This window comes from Paroedura picta, chromosome 7 (assembly GCF_049243985.1).
Source record: "Paroedura picta isolate Pp20150507F chromosome 7, Ppicta_v3.0, whole genome shotgun sequence".
NCBI lineage: Eukaryota > Metazoa > Chordata > Lepidosauria > Squamata > Gekkonidae > Paroedura > Paroedura picta.
In genome coordinates, this window is record NC_135375.1 from 82,749,046 (window position 1) to 82,764,389 (window position 15,344).

Below are 15,344 nucleotides of genomic sequence, written 5' to 3' on the forward strand. Positions count from 1 at the left end.
CCTTGAGGTCAGGACCCCTTTGGAGGTCGAACGACCCTTTCACAGGGGTCGTGGCAGGGCAAACAGTTTGGCTAGGGGGGCATCATCCACACAACAGCCTTGCAGGGTAGATTGAGATAGAGCATTCGTCTGTCTGGAGCAGCGGGAAAGAGTGAGATAGGCTTGGTGGGACAAGAGGCAGAACTGAAAATCTGGAAAAAAAAACGTTTTATCTACAATCATGAACAATGGATGTTCACGCCATTGGTCAGTTTCAGTTTAATTTCTGTGAAAGAACAGCTGCATAATTTTATGGTTGGGGGTCACCACAGCATGAGGAACTGTATTAAAGGGTTGTGGCATTAGGAAGGTTGAGAACCATTGAGCTAGATGAATGGTGTGGGGAGTCCCCCCCTTCAGAAAAGGATTCTTCATTCTGGCAGAAAAACCACAATTTCTTCATGCATAGCCTTACAAAAAAAAAAAAAAAAAGAAGGAATTATGTCCCCCTTTGATTCACATGATCCCCTGCTGAGCTGTTTACCACTTCTCTTAGAGGCTCAGCAGACTTTGGTGCTGGAACCTACTGCTGCTTAGGGGACTTGCCTCTCACCTTGTCTGCTGTTTTCTTTTTATGGCCACCATGTTGGTCCAGCCATTTTTCAGAAGCCTAAGACACTTGGAGGAGAGGGGGGAGGAACTGAGAGGGGAAAGTAGGGGGGAAAGGGGGAAGAAGGTTGCCAAATTAAGTTAGAAGCTCTCACTACACTGCTCTCCCTTTTGAGGCAGGGGAAATACTAGGGAAGGAGGATATTGTATGAATAGGTCTTTCCCATCTTTTAAAATTGCCTAGCCCTATCATAGCCATATGAGCAGCTATGATTAGTGTTGCAAATGCAGTCAAGTTAATACCTCCCTGTCCTTGTTTGACTAATGTAGGCAAAGAATATTGTACCTGGGACCATAACCAAAGTTTTGTAGAGATTCTAGATTTCTAAAGGTCAGGCTGTCAAATAGCTTTTCAGACTTTAAATGATTAGTTGGGGTATCAGTTTTTTTCAAAATACAGAAAAAGGGCAAGACATTCAAGAATTTAACATCAAGTATGTTAAATAAGGGAATGGAAAGGACACTAAAAAAAACTTACAAAATGATACTATATTTAAAAGGTCTGACAAAACAGATGGTCTAATTAATTTGTGGTGTTTTTTTTTAAATTCTTGCAGAAATTTCAGTCTGGGAAAAACCCTTCTCTTTTGTTCCAACACAAATTGTTATTCTGCCACACATCTGCAGAATCATTTCACTTTATCTTGAGAGTACAGTCCTGTGATATTTAATTACCCTGTCAAGAGCACTAAATGGTTTGGCACCAAGCCCTTTCCCTCAATCTCTGCTGATTGATAGCATCAATAAAATTCACTTATTTTAATTAAAACTCCAAATAGGATCTCCTTTTGCCGCTCACTAGGATCAATGTTCTTTAATATGGAAAGAACAAAATGCAGAGGTTGAGCGGGTGCTTCTTCCTCACTTTCACAGTTCATTTCCTTCAGATGTTCTAAAGGGATTTTGTACAACGCATACATATTTCACAGTTCTCTTGACATGCGTTAACGGAAAAGATCGCCATTAAAAGCTACATCAGATTATTTCCCAATATATTTCTACAAATATGTACAGTACAAACACATGCCCATCAGAAACAATTTCAGCATTGTCTGTACTTATGCTTCTATTCCATTCTAGAAAGGACATTCATCCATTGAGCAGCTTGCAATGAATATACAAGGCTCCTAGAAGTTGCAGTGTTAAAGTTTTCATTTTGAAGAAGCTATTGCATGAAGGAATCCAGTATTGATGAAGAACTTAAAAACATGTGATAAATGGTATTTGCCCTTAAATTGTTACAGCTGTTAAATTAGACTCTGAAGAACAGAATCTGTACACGTTTGGAAATAAACCATTTCTATATTTGAGTAGTTCCTAGAAATAAAAATTCCTGGTCATTTTAGTAGAATAGGCAATGAAGAAACTTTTCAGATTCTCTTCCAACTTCTGCCTGGTGACAATGCATTTAAGGTTTTTAAATAAGTAAGAAACACAGAGTGGGAAGAAAACCCACGGACTTAATTTGAAGATTTTTTTTTAAAGAAGCAATCTATATTCTGACAGGTGATAATTATTTATATACACATTAACTCAGCCGACTCAGAAATGTCATATGAAAGAATATTCATGTAAGAAAGAAGGAATATTTGGGCACTCTTTGCCTATGGGGAATTGCTCATTTGTGCTATAGACTTATAATCACGGATTCTTATTTATGGACAATATCAAAAAGTCCTACTTTAAGTCCTCTCTATGGTCATCACATAAGCATCAGGTATGAAAATTCCAAGCTTGTATTCTCAAACCATTTTCTAATTTTCCACCTAAAATTGCCTAAAAATTAAATCAACAACTAATTTTACATAGGACAAAAGAAGCAGTGTGATAGCAGTGTGATAGTCTGTACAACATGAATCTATCATATAGCTTTGCTTTATCTTGACATCGAGTTCCATTGTGACATTATAAGAAAGAGCATGGCACTGGTATCATTCTTATAGCCCAAATACATAACAGTCCAGCTTTTATTTATTGGTGGTGGAAACTGGAGTCCAGTTACAATCACCTTCTGCAACTCTGTAGGGTTTTTCAAGGCAAGAGACATTCAAAGGTGGTTTGCCATTATGTTGGTTTTTCAAGGTAAGGCTTTTCAAGGCAAAAGACATTCAGAGGTGGTTTGCCTCTGTGTTGCAACCCTGGACTTCCTTGGTGGTCTCCCATCCAAATACTAATAAGGGCCAACACTGCTTAGCTTCCAAACTATGAAGAGATTGGTCTAGTCTGGTTCAGAGTATTTATTTTAAAAGTTGTACCCCACATTCCCTCTTGGCTCAAGGTGGCATGCACTAGTTAACACATTTTGTGATAAAATCAAGCACAAAACGACAAGCCCCAAATCCCACCCTTCTAAGATGATGGTTATTTGAAAACCCTTCCCACCCCCACAAACAGGCAGCCTTGCAGTACAACATGGGGGGAGGGGTCACCTCCTTAGGGAGCCCATTCCACAGAGCTGCAGTCTTGAAGGAAAAGGCCTAGGCTCTAGTTGATGCCAGAAGAGCCACCCCAAGTGGTGGGAAGGCAACAGTCTAATTTCTGGATTGTCTTCAAGGACACTCCATGTACAGTATGTTGCAGTAATCAAACTGTGAGATTACAAAAGAATGGATCAGTGTGGCCAGATCAGATGAATTTAGGTAATGAGAAAGTTGGTTATGTGGCTGAGAGAGGGCATTCTTGGTCACTATGCCAACCTACTTTTCAAACACCAAGGCAAGGTCTATGAACACTCCCAAAGCTCTTAACCTGCTGTGAAAATGTGAAATGTCACCTCATCTATGACAAGTAGATTCGCTCCCTCTGGACTATCAGCCTTCCCAATCAGCATTACCACTGTTTGGTCTAAATTTATGTTCAATGAACTACCTGACTACAGCCTTGAAAAATCCATTCAGTATCAAGAGACACATATCGGGAAGCCTGCATAATCAAATATAGAACTGAATGTAGTCATCTCCACATTATTGACACTCAACTCCAAAGCTCTTGACAATCTTCTTCAGCAGCTTCATACAAATCATGGTTGACAGAAGAGGACCTTACAGCACTTCACCAGATAAATTCCACCCAGTTGATGAGCACCTCTGGAGGAGACACTGTGTACAGCCAGACAGCAAAGGGTGAAACCACTGATGGGCTATGTCCTTAACAACAACTCCATATTTAAGCCAGTTGATAAGAATGGTCAACTGTATCAAAGGCCACTAAGTTATCCAGCAGTATTTGCTCTATGGATCAAAGTCACAAAGGCCAAGGTCGAAGTCAAATATAAACAGATGATTCCCACTATGTACTGCATCTACCAGATTCTAACAATGACCAGCTTGTAACTTCCACAATAAAGTGGCATTTGACCTACATAATGAGGAGCGTGTAGAAGCTGGAGATTATTCTTTTGATTGGCTACTTTGACTGGCAGGTCTTTTTATTGCTATGATTCAACATTGTTTTTACTGTGTTTGGTTTGACTTTATAGTTGTGAGTCACTACAAGCAGACCTGGAGAGGTGGCAAGACTCAAACCTTAGCTGCTCTAGAAAAGAAGCCAGAGAGCTGAGAAGTGCAGCTCTGTAGTCAACTGCTGGGAAAAAGCTGTAGAGGCCAGTACCTGAACAAAGGAACAAATGACAGGAGGACACTTGACGAGATTCACTGCCCTCCCTTCAATATCAACATTCTCAGTTAATTCTTGTAAATCACAGCAGCAACAGTTTCTAAGAAGGGCTGTAGGAATTATTCCTACAGAACACATTTCATTATAGAGAAAATAATGAAGGCATCCATGGAGAAACAGTTACAGAGCAGTCTTTCTTCACCATCACACTTCGAGCTACTGTGGTTAGAAAACAGACAATTCTAAAGAGGTGCATAGTTTGGCGTTGAATTTACATTCACAACTATCACTTTTTGAGCAGCTTGACATATCCTTGGAATATTTAGAAACTGCAGACTCTTTTTGAATTTTTCCCCCAATAGTAGAACAGTGGTCTATAAATAAAAGATGAAAAGATATATGGAAGGTTCTTACAAAAGCAGCAGAGATATTGGGGTCATTGAGAGCCACCATCAGGTCAATATGGTATATGCACAGCAATCAGAAAAGTGCCTGGGAATCTCACACCACCTCCAGACTGTATTAAGACAGAATACTCTTGGCTTAACTGCACTGAAATGGAAGAACAACACTACCTTCTCATAAGCATTATTTTTTTGTAATAGCAGCCAAAGATACAAACGAATTTTCAAGCAATAGCCTTCTTCCTCTATGCTACCCTTTCTCAATTTTATTACCTTTGAGAAACCTCAGAAGTGGCACAACCATGTAAAATATGGCTGGGAAGCATAGCTGTGTAGACTTCCACACAGGATCCTTCCCCTTCCCACCCCCTCCAGGCCCATTATTGGCCATTTGGGTAGGGGTGGATTGATATTACCATATATGGCCATAAGGTAAAGGTAAAGGTATCCCCTGTGCAAGCACCAGGTCATGTCTGACCCTTGGGGTGACGCCCTCTAGCGTTTTCATGGCAGACTCAATACGGGGTGGTTTGCCAGTGCCTTCCCCAGTCATTACCATTTAACCCCCAGCAAGCTGGGTACTCATTTTACCGACCTCGGAAGGATGGAAGGCTGAGTCAACCTTGAGCCGGCTGCTGGGATTGAAATCCCAGCCTCATGGGCAAAGCTTTCAGATGGCTGCCTTACCACTCTGCGCCACAAGAGGCTCTTATATATGGCCATATCACCCAATAAATGTTTAACAAATTTTAAAAATATATTAAAATTAATTAACTCCCACCCATTCAGGAAACTTTTCCAGGGCCATCAAGAAACCCCAGAGTTTCACGAAAGCCAAGGCTGCTCTATGAGCTTACTATTCTTACTAAAAGCCTATACTCGCACTAATGAGATCATTAAACTGAAGTTGCCCATATAGAAGGACTGGTATGTCAACTGAGATAGAATGTCAGTGGGGAGGGGCTGTGGCTCAGTGGAAGAGTCTCTTTTTCTGGCTCAGCATCACCCAGTCTTACACCTTCTTGTTATGTGAAATATTTCTAATTCTAAACATGACCATTTTGGACCCTCCTGTCCAGTTCCACTTAAATTATATTATCAGGGTGATAGCACTTTGGAGGAATCACCAAGATGGACACTGACACAGTATCTTTAAATAGCAGCCTTCATTTTTCTCAGTCCATTAAAGAAGTGGTCCCCAACCCAACCTTTTTATCACTGAGGACCAGTCAACGCTTGACAATTTTACTGAGTCCCGGGGGGGGGGGTAGTCTTTTGCCAAGGGACGCCGCCGCCGCCTGAGCCCCTGCTCTACTTGCTTTCCAGCCAGTGCCCCTGACTTCCTGCTGCCTACTTGGGGCACTGCCAGCAGCAGCTGCGCAGCGCCACACCAAGGGGGAGCCCCAGCCATGGTGGCTGCTGGAGAGCACATAACGTGAGCTGGCAGCAGAGTGGCAGGGCAGCCCCCGAGATAGCAGCTGGGGAGGAGGACGAGGAGGATCTGTGGCCGAGTACCAACTGATCCACAGACTGGTCCCGGTCCCCGGACCAGGGTTTGGGGACCACTGCACTAGAGTATACCACTCAATTAAAGAGAAGTTAGCCATGTAAGGTTCAAGAGAAAGAACTTCTTCAGACATTTTCAAAGTAAGGTGACATTTTCAAGTCTACTTTTTCTCAAAATAGAAAGCTATCTAGGAAGCTACTGGAGTCAGATACAAGATCATTGACATGGCTAGTGAAATCTGAGTGGCAATCTCTGATTCATTATTAAACTTTTAAAGCCCTGTTCAGCTCCAAAATGATTTATCATATGTTGTGCATGAAGGGCTGTTTCTACAAAAAAAGAAGCTCCTTTGGGCATGTGAAACTAGTTCTATAGAACCAAGCCAGTTTTTCCAATCTATTCCTCATAATATATTTCTGGTAAAGGCTTGGAGGAGGAGTATGCTTCATGGCTTAAGTGCCACTCAGCACTTAATACCCACTCAGGGCAGCTGTCCCAGCCAGGTGCCTCCTCCTCCAACTGGCTTGCTGGTCTGCCAGTGGCCATCCAATCACCTCCAATCACCAATCCGACCACCCCCCTCCTCCTTCCACTTCTGAGGCTCGGAGGCTGCAGATCCCTGCTGCGTGAGAGCTGCCCCTGCCGGTGAGTTCCCTAACAGCTGTCTGCAGCCTTTCCAAGTCCTGGGGGAGTGGGAGACTGTCCGCAGAGATCTTCCACACAACCCTAATCTATAATCCTGAATGCAATGTACTTGGCCCCTAGTTTACAATAAAGCAAAAATAAAATTATAGTGTCAATGTGTCAGATTAATGGCATCTATTTGTAAATGATAACACAAACCAGAAAGTAATATATAAACCAGGTAGTTGTACATAATAAAGTTAAAGGCTTTAGAGTTAAGGTAACGCCAGCAAATCCTGCTTTTCTAAGCACCTTTTAGCTGCCTCCATAGCTCAGCTGTTTATTTATTTATTTTATATCTTAACTTATATACTGCCGCTCTCAAAGACTTGTGGCGGTTAACAATAAAAGAATAAAACAGCCCATCCCATAAAACCCCCAACACATTAAAAGATGGCAATTCATTGGAGTTAACTCCCCATCTCCCCTCCCCTGTCCAGCTGCAGTCAGAGCTCTTTCGTTAGGAGCGAGGATCCTGATCTAATTCTAACTCTAGGAGATCCGCCAATAGTAACTCCGGGACCTCAGCCTGGCCTCAACCATACACCTGGTGGAAGAGCTCTGTCTTGTAGGTCCTGTGGAAAGCGGATAACTCTGACAGGGCCCTTAGCTCTTCCAGGAGCTTTTTCCACCAGGCTAGGGCCAGGGCCAAAAAAGCCCTGGCCCTGGTTGAGGCCAGGTGAATGTCCCGGGGGCCTGGGATGACCAGCAGATTCATACTTGCAGAGTGTGTCCCTGGCAAAGGCTAAATTGGTGGCAGCATTCCTCACTGACTGAGCAGTCATTCCAAGTGGAATGTTAGCACTGTAGAACATGTAGGCCTTGATGATGCAGGCTTTGGATGAACTACTGATAGCAGATTTGGACATTTTGTTTTGCTTATTTTGTGGAGAGATGGATAGGAACAGGTTATCAGTTCTCCTAATATGCTCGGTTCTGCATATGTATTCCTTAAGTGCTTTCCTTACATTCATAAGGATGGAAGGTACATCTCCTGAAATCTGTGAAAGGTAGACTTGACCTCTGGTCTAAAAGTTGGGTCAGTTCTCAGAACACATTGTCTTTGTGAAATACACACCACTCAGTCTTGATGGAAAGGGCACCTCGCAACAATACTCTTCTTGCTGACATGACTAAGAGCAAGAAGGTTTTCACCCTCAACCACTTTAAAGAGTTTCCCCTAATTTGTTCATAGGGCAGTTTTTTGAAGGAAGGACGTACTGTATGTAGCTCTCATGTAGTAAACCTACGTACCTGCAGTGATCTTTCAAGGCCACACTTTTGAGAACGTCTTTGACTTGAAGCAACACCATGAATAACGCTGCAACCTGTCATCTAAGGGTGGAGCCTTTAGGCCACTGTCAAGTTTGTACCATAGCCTAGTCAAAGAAAGTTGCTCCATTCAATATCCAGGCAGTCAAATGCAACTACAATGATTCAGGAAGATCCAAGGATTGGTCAATGGGGCCAGAAAAACGCCCCTCAGATAACTTCTGCTCCTTGATCTTCCTGATCAGTTTGGGTATGATTGGCATGCGTGGAAAGGCCAACAGTTGATCCTTCGGCCAGTATGATGTTAGAACATTGGTTGCTTCAGCTTTGGGATGGAAAAACCTGTTCAAGTTGGTGGTTTGTAAATGATACAAAGAGATCCACTAGAGGGGAAACCAAGTGACTTGTGATTAACTGAAACAAGTTCTTCCTGAGGGCCCATTCTTGAGGAGTTTGCCTGTTGAGCCAGAGTCTGCTTGGATGTTTGTGGGCCTCTTTATGTGTTCTGCTTTGACTAAAGACGTTCTTCTCTGTCCATGCTGAGATCTTGGTTGCCTTCCTTATAGAACGCTGTGGATCTGGATCCTTCTTGCTTAAGTTTATGCCAACATGTTGTCTGTTCTTATTAGGGCATGATGATGAGTTATTTGTGGACTGAAGTGAAGCAGAGCAAGGTAGTTGGCTTGAAGTTCTAGGAGCTAGATGGGCAATTTTACTTTTATCTTAGACCTGTCTCACCTTTAAACTGAGCAACTGCGGGAGGTATTCTTCTGATACCTACTGATCCTACAGTCGCTAAGTTTAATGGTGGGACACAAGCCATTGTGAGCCAGGTGCCATTAAGAACCTTTGTCCTGACATTTGGTTAATACTGCTGAAGAAATTCGTGAAACAGGCTTTGTTACACTGGAATCCTGTTCACAATGTATTACAACAAAAATTTATTTGGCTTCTAAGACCTAAACAGTAAACTGGACTTAGAATTTTTGATTTATATATTATTGTGTTACTGAATATGTCTATGAACACACACATCCTGATAGTCACCCTGGCAGTGGGAATTCCTCCTCAGAGAGGACACCATCATTGCCTTCCTTCATGGCTTAGGAAGCCAAAAGGACCCACTTCGTAAACTGTCAAATAGAAAATGACTCCACCAGCTGACAAGACTGAGTCTTCTTTTGTTTTCCTCTGAGGTCAAAGACTCAAGGAGAGCAGTTTCAGAGAAAGGAGATTAGTATAGAAATGATGAGGCAGGAAATGAACTGAGGGACCATTTAAAGGCTATCCTGAAAAATCAATGAATATTTTTGGGCCCTGCCATTTTGGCAGCCAGAAAAAAATGGCAAAAAGGGCTAAATTAATACTTGGGAAATTACCAATGAAGTAATTTTTTTGGTTTGGATTAGCCAAGTGCACACCCCTAATAGTTAAGAGTCCACTTCCAGTACTGCCAATACCACAGGTCCAACAAGTCTCCAATCTACATACCAAGGTTGCAGATTGCAAGTTGCCACAACTGATTTTCCTTCTTTAGATAAGCAAAAGTTGCCTCAAGTTGGCAGAGCAGGAAAAGAGAAGCCGAAGAAAGGAAGTGCAGGAAAACATTCACTACCTAACTTTCTTATACTCCCTATACACACATTCCCATATGGGAGGTAGCAGGACAGTACTTTTTGGAATGGGGAAATGGTGGTCAGGAAGGAGCCAAGGGAAAAAATGGTTTCTTTCTCCATGTAAACGGGGATCTGGAAGTGGAAGGCTTCAGACACAGAGCATATTTAAGCACGTATTCATTTGACTCCCTACAGTAAGACAAAAGTAGTTATCAGGGAAGCATCTAAAAACATCTAAAAACAAGACGTCTAAATTCAAGGACATGGACCCTCAATGTCAGCATAGCAGCAGATAAGCTATCAAGTAATTTGGTTTCATAGAATCATAGAGTTGAAAGGGATCTCATGGGTCATCTAGTCCAACCCCCTGCACTATGCAGGACACTAACATCCCAATCACTCATCTACTGTAACCTGCCACCCCTTTGCCTTCACAGAATCAGCCTATCCGTCAGATGGCTATCTAGCCTCTGTTTAAAAAGTTTCATTTTAGCCCATGTCCATATGAAGAGTAGATTATACCGCAGCATGTGAGCATATAAAAAGCCTACTTGTTCCAGAGACATATTACACTTAGAAATTGTGTGTAACCTGTGAAGTCATATCACTTAGCTTTAATTTTTACATACTTTTATTGTTTTGGTTTGAAGTCTCAATCCGTTCAGAGTATTAATCGCTTTTTCAGCATCCTTCGGGTCAATGTAGTTCACAAATCCATATCCCAAACTCTGGCCTGATGGGCAAAAAACAGAGATAAATATGTGTCATTTAATGTTATAAGATATTTTAAAAAGATATTACAAGCACACAAGTTATTTGTATACTGAAGATGAATGAAAAATTTGTTAACTTGCTTACTCTCTAATGAGTCACAATAATAAAGTAGGTTAACATACTGCTATTAATTCTTCTGTAACAAGCTACTGTGATATGGTATTGCCAAATTAAATCACTGTTGAAAAAACTGCATGAAAACAGACTTATAATCAACATAAAAGCAAAGTTTCATGGACTTGTGCATCTTTTGTTATTAATTATAGTATTTACAAAAATTGGGTGTTTCATGATGATCATAATTAATATGAAAATGAAACAAATTTCCCACCTAAACAGCTAATAATGGGGGGGAACCCAAGGATTTTCCTTGATTTGTTCTGATTTATTTTGCTACTAGCATCAAAGCCCGTTCCTAAGAACGGGCCTTGAAAGGGTACCCTCCCCAGGCCCCCAGCCAGGCAGCTTAAGGTGGCTTTGGGCCGCAGCTTGCAGCCGGATCAAGTGGGGTGGGTGGGCGGGTGGGGGCTGGGCAGCTTGTTAGCAGGCCTGGGGCAGAGCTCCTTAGCAGGCAGTCAGCAGGTCAGGAGGCCCTCGTTAGCAGGCCCACCCTAGCAGGCCCTCCACCAGGACCTTTTGCCCAGGGCGCTCACCCCTTACCTGCTGCTGGCTCCAGGCACTGAGGCGCATCTGAGAGCAAAGAGGCTAGAGTCCAGGAATGGATGGAGGGAGCTGCAGGGGCAGGGCCAACCAGGCCCTATTCCAACTTGGCCCTATTCCAACTTGGACAGGCAGACCCGTTCCACCCCCCAGGCTGTTTCACAAATATATAGAGAGGAACCATGGAGAAGAATGCAGTTTCTGATTCTATTGGTTTCACTTTTACAAAGCAGGAAGCAATTTCCTAATATGGGCAGGGAACATTGAGTTCCTGTGGGGAGAGGCTCTGAGGTTTCTTGGCTGACTGCAAACTGTAGCCACCAGGATTATACACATGTGAGGAGGTACTCCAATTCTGAAGAGTATGCCTTCCTCTCTTCTCCCAATGGCTCATTTGCTGTGCCAAATTTCCTATTGCCATCTGAATTCTAGTGCTTGTCTGTTGGTCTTCAAATCTTATCCCCTTGCCAAGCTAGCCCACCACAAGATCCTCCTACTGCCTGCTTACAATCCTTATCTTCCATAAGCCATCAAATATCAACCTCTTTCTCATGTTGCTTTTCTTAGAAGTTCAGTGGCTGCAGCCGTCTCAGATACTATTGGCATCTTTCCTATCGATTGCCCAATATACTTTAATGTTAAACATGGGGGCTTTTCATTGTCTCAAAAACAAACGGGGGATTTATTATTATTTATTCTATCTCTCTGTCTGCAATCTGGCAATATGTCCTTGGAAAATACAACCCACATTTAAGTTTTGTTCAATTTGAATAGAAATGCAAGAACATACAGACCTGAAAACGAGTGTGTGTGTGTGGGTGGGTGTCTTCCACAGAAACCAATGGGAAATAATAATAAAACAGAATAATAAAAATAAATAACAAAACAAACAAAAAACCCCGTAAGAAATCACCTCTCTCCCTTTGGAATTAACAAAAATGAAGAAACGAAACAAATTCCTGTCTAATGTTTTATTGCATTATATCCAACAACTCAGTTCAACTACAAGCTGTGTGTTCCCCCCAATACAGGCATTTCCAGATACAGGAGACTTCTACCGTGGGTAATGTACCTTATACTAATGGGACAAGTTGCTTTAATTTGACTGGGGTGGTAAGAACACACAGTTCCTTGTGAAAAGACACTGTCAGGGCCTTTTGGGGTTGCGATATACAGGGACTCAGGCAAAATCAATGTCCGTGGAACATCTCTAGGATGCAATCCTTATTGGCTGAGAGGAGTTCAAAAGCATGTTCAGCCTGGAAGAAGCAGCTTTATTTTTCTTTCAACTTTGTAAATAAAATCATTAAAATATCAAATTATCTGTAACTGCTCCTCAGGAGCAGTATAAATAAAAGGCTAAGGAGGGGAGGGGTGGGCCGTGTCCGTGATGGGCAAGGGGGCCCATTGGTCCCTCGCCCAAGGACTGACAAGCAGAGGGGCCAATTGCCAGGCACTGACACAGCGGCTGTGCTTCCCGGGCCGGGGGAACCCTCCTGTGGCCCTCCCCCTCCCCCACGATCCCCCGCCCTCCTACAGACCCGGGGACCATGCCGCATGCGTCGCTGATGCGGCGGCCGTGCTTCCCAGGCCTGGGGAAACCTTCCGCACCCATCCGTCTCTCCCACGATCCCCCGCCCAGCTATACAACCTCAGGGGGCTTGCACCCTCACAACTCGGCCTTCCCTCAACCGCCCAGCGGGCCCTTCACCTCCCTGCCCCCCTCCTTCCCACTGGCTTCCCTACTGTCCTTCTTTACTTTCTCTCTCTGCCCCGCGCTTGCCTTCCACCGTCTGCCTGCCTGCCTTCCTTCCTTCTTTCCTCCCTCCCTTCCTTCCCTTTATGTCTCTCCCCCTCTCGCTTCCTCTTTCTGTCTTTCTGCCTTTCTTCCTTTTTCCCTTCCTTTTCTCCATACATCCACCAATCTCTTAATCTCCTTTCTCGCTCCCATCCTTCCATTTCTCTTCTGCCTCTCTCCCATTCTATCTCACGTTGCTAACTCTCCTCTTCACTCTCTCTCACTTTCTCTCTCTCTCCCTCCCTCCCACCCTCTCTCCTTCTACCTTTCTCTGTGCCTGCCTGCCTTCCTTCCTCCCCTCCCTCTGGGGGGGGCGTGGCTGGGGGGGCCTCTCGCACCCACCCACTGCCTGCTAGCGCCCACTCTATCTCTTATACAGTGGGCTTGATTTCTAGTTACATGATAAAATGTTAAGTTTAAAAATCTAAAGCTCCAAACCCCTTCCTTGTGAGCTGGCAACCAGTTATTTCTGATAAATAATAAAAGTAAGAAAACCAACAACTGTATACCTACCAATATAGTGAATATAACTAATTGCACTGTATCAAAAAGCTACCAGATCATCAATATTTATTTTTCATCCTGTAAGTGAGCCATACAAGATTCCTCAAGCAATTACTGTGTAATAAATAGTGGAACAAAATGCTTGGCTGTGATGTCTCTGCTCCAAACCTCTGTCTAGGCAACTGAAATACTGACTGCCAATATGAAAACAGATGGAACTGGGACAGGTACTGAGCACTGGAAAGACATTTCATTTCACTCACATTTGTCACAAAAAAGTACCAGTGTAGCATTATAGCAGATCTAGAAAAAGTTGTAATCCACTTCAGGCTTGTCCAGCTGATCCTTCTCTCCTTAGATTCCAAAATGTAATCAGTCTTTAGAAGGATAGCTCAAAATTGCCAGAAATGGTTTGAAGCCAGATTATCAGATGTCCACATACAATTACATCCATGCTACAGATATACAAACGGCCTAGTTTCAAACCCAAACTATGTAAAACTTTTCTTCAAAAAAGGACAAGAATAAAGTAATCTTCTCTGATGGAATTACTTAAAGAGGCGAGAATCCAGAGTGGTAAGACAGCAGTCATGCAGTCTGAAAGCTCTGCCCATGAGGCTGGGAGTTCGATCCCAGCAGCTGGCTCAGGGTTGACTCAGCCTTCCATCCTTCCGAGGTCGGTAAAATGAGTACCCAGCTTGTGTGTGCATGTGTGTGTGTGTGTGTGGGGGTAAACGGTAAGGACTGGGGAAGGCACTGGCAAACCACCCCGTATTGAGTCTGCCTTGAAATCGCTAGAGGGTGTCACCCCAAGGGTCAGACATGTCCCGGTGCTTGCACAGGGGATACCTTTACCTTTTTATGATCTTTTAGAATATTTATTTATATTTTTATTTATTATATTTATTATATTTACATTTATAATATTCTGACCCACCAGTCACAGATAATAATGACTAAGGAATAATATATAGGAAGAAAGTTGATTAAGCACCTTATAGCTATTTTAATTTTTGTATGGTAATTGTTATACAGGACATTGTTGTGTGTAAGAATCTCTGAGAAGATCTGGAGGTTTCTTACTTTTTGCTTTCCCTGAATACAAGCCATTTATCTCCCAATGTTCTATGTTCCTTCAGTCCATCTCAAATTAAGGCAGTAATCTTGAGTGTTAAAAACAAAACACCTGCATGGCCACACCATAAAAGTGACATCAACAACCGCTTTGCAAGTTGCCTCAAAAGAAAGCAAAAAAAATCCTTGGTCACCAGACAATATTTCACTTGGCAAGTTGGTGGTCTAGAAGCAGCAGATCAGGACTCTAGGAATAATAATCCATGGCTCTTTCTGCAAACAAATAGCATTTTTCCTTTATTCACAGAGATGGTACAAGACTGAAGTGGGCAATTCAGCCACACTTCACCTTCCAATTACAGTCCCCCTATGTGACATTGTTTGAGGGTCCATCAATCCTCAGAGAAACCTTTTGAGAGTAAGTGTTGAAAAATCACTTCTATAAACCTGCTTAACCTTGAATCCATCCGTATAGTATACATATGCCATGGACGTATTATAACACAGAGTGGCTACAGCAGTCAATTGCTGAAGAGAAACAAAACATGATTTTCACAATTCAAAGAGATAATTTTTTCTAGGAGTGTCACAATTAAAAAATGTAACAAAAATGAACTAGTGAAAAATGATGTTGCAATACTTAATGAGGAGATTTCAAGAACAAAACAGATATGACACTAGCAGCAACAACCATAATTTACAAACACAAAACTAATATTTGCACGAACAAGTCAGGGCAGGTGGGGATAATGGCAACTCTAGATTCCCCGCCCCCAATAAACAATATG

The 15,344-nt window shown here is 42.6% G+C and overlaps 1 protein-coding gene across 23 annotated transcripts in view; it reads right to left on the reverse strand.

Moving 5' to 3' along the window:
- The window catches only part of ELAVL2 (ELAV like RNA binding protein 2), a 177,390-nt gene that overhangs the window by 25,533 nt on the left and 136,513 nt on the right, over positions 1-15,344 (reverse strand). For all 23 annotated transcript variants that reach the window (XM_077345220.1, XM_077345216.1, XM_077345210.1 and 20 more), the window contains one exon: positions 10,376-10,479. In XM_077345220.1, coding sequence (XP_077201335.1) covers positions 10,376-10,479 — 104 coding nt within the window. The remainder of the gene's footprint in view (positions 1-10,375; positions 10,480-15,344) is intronic.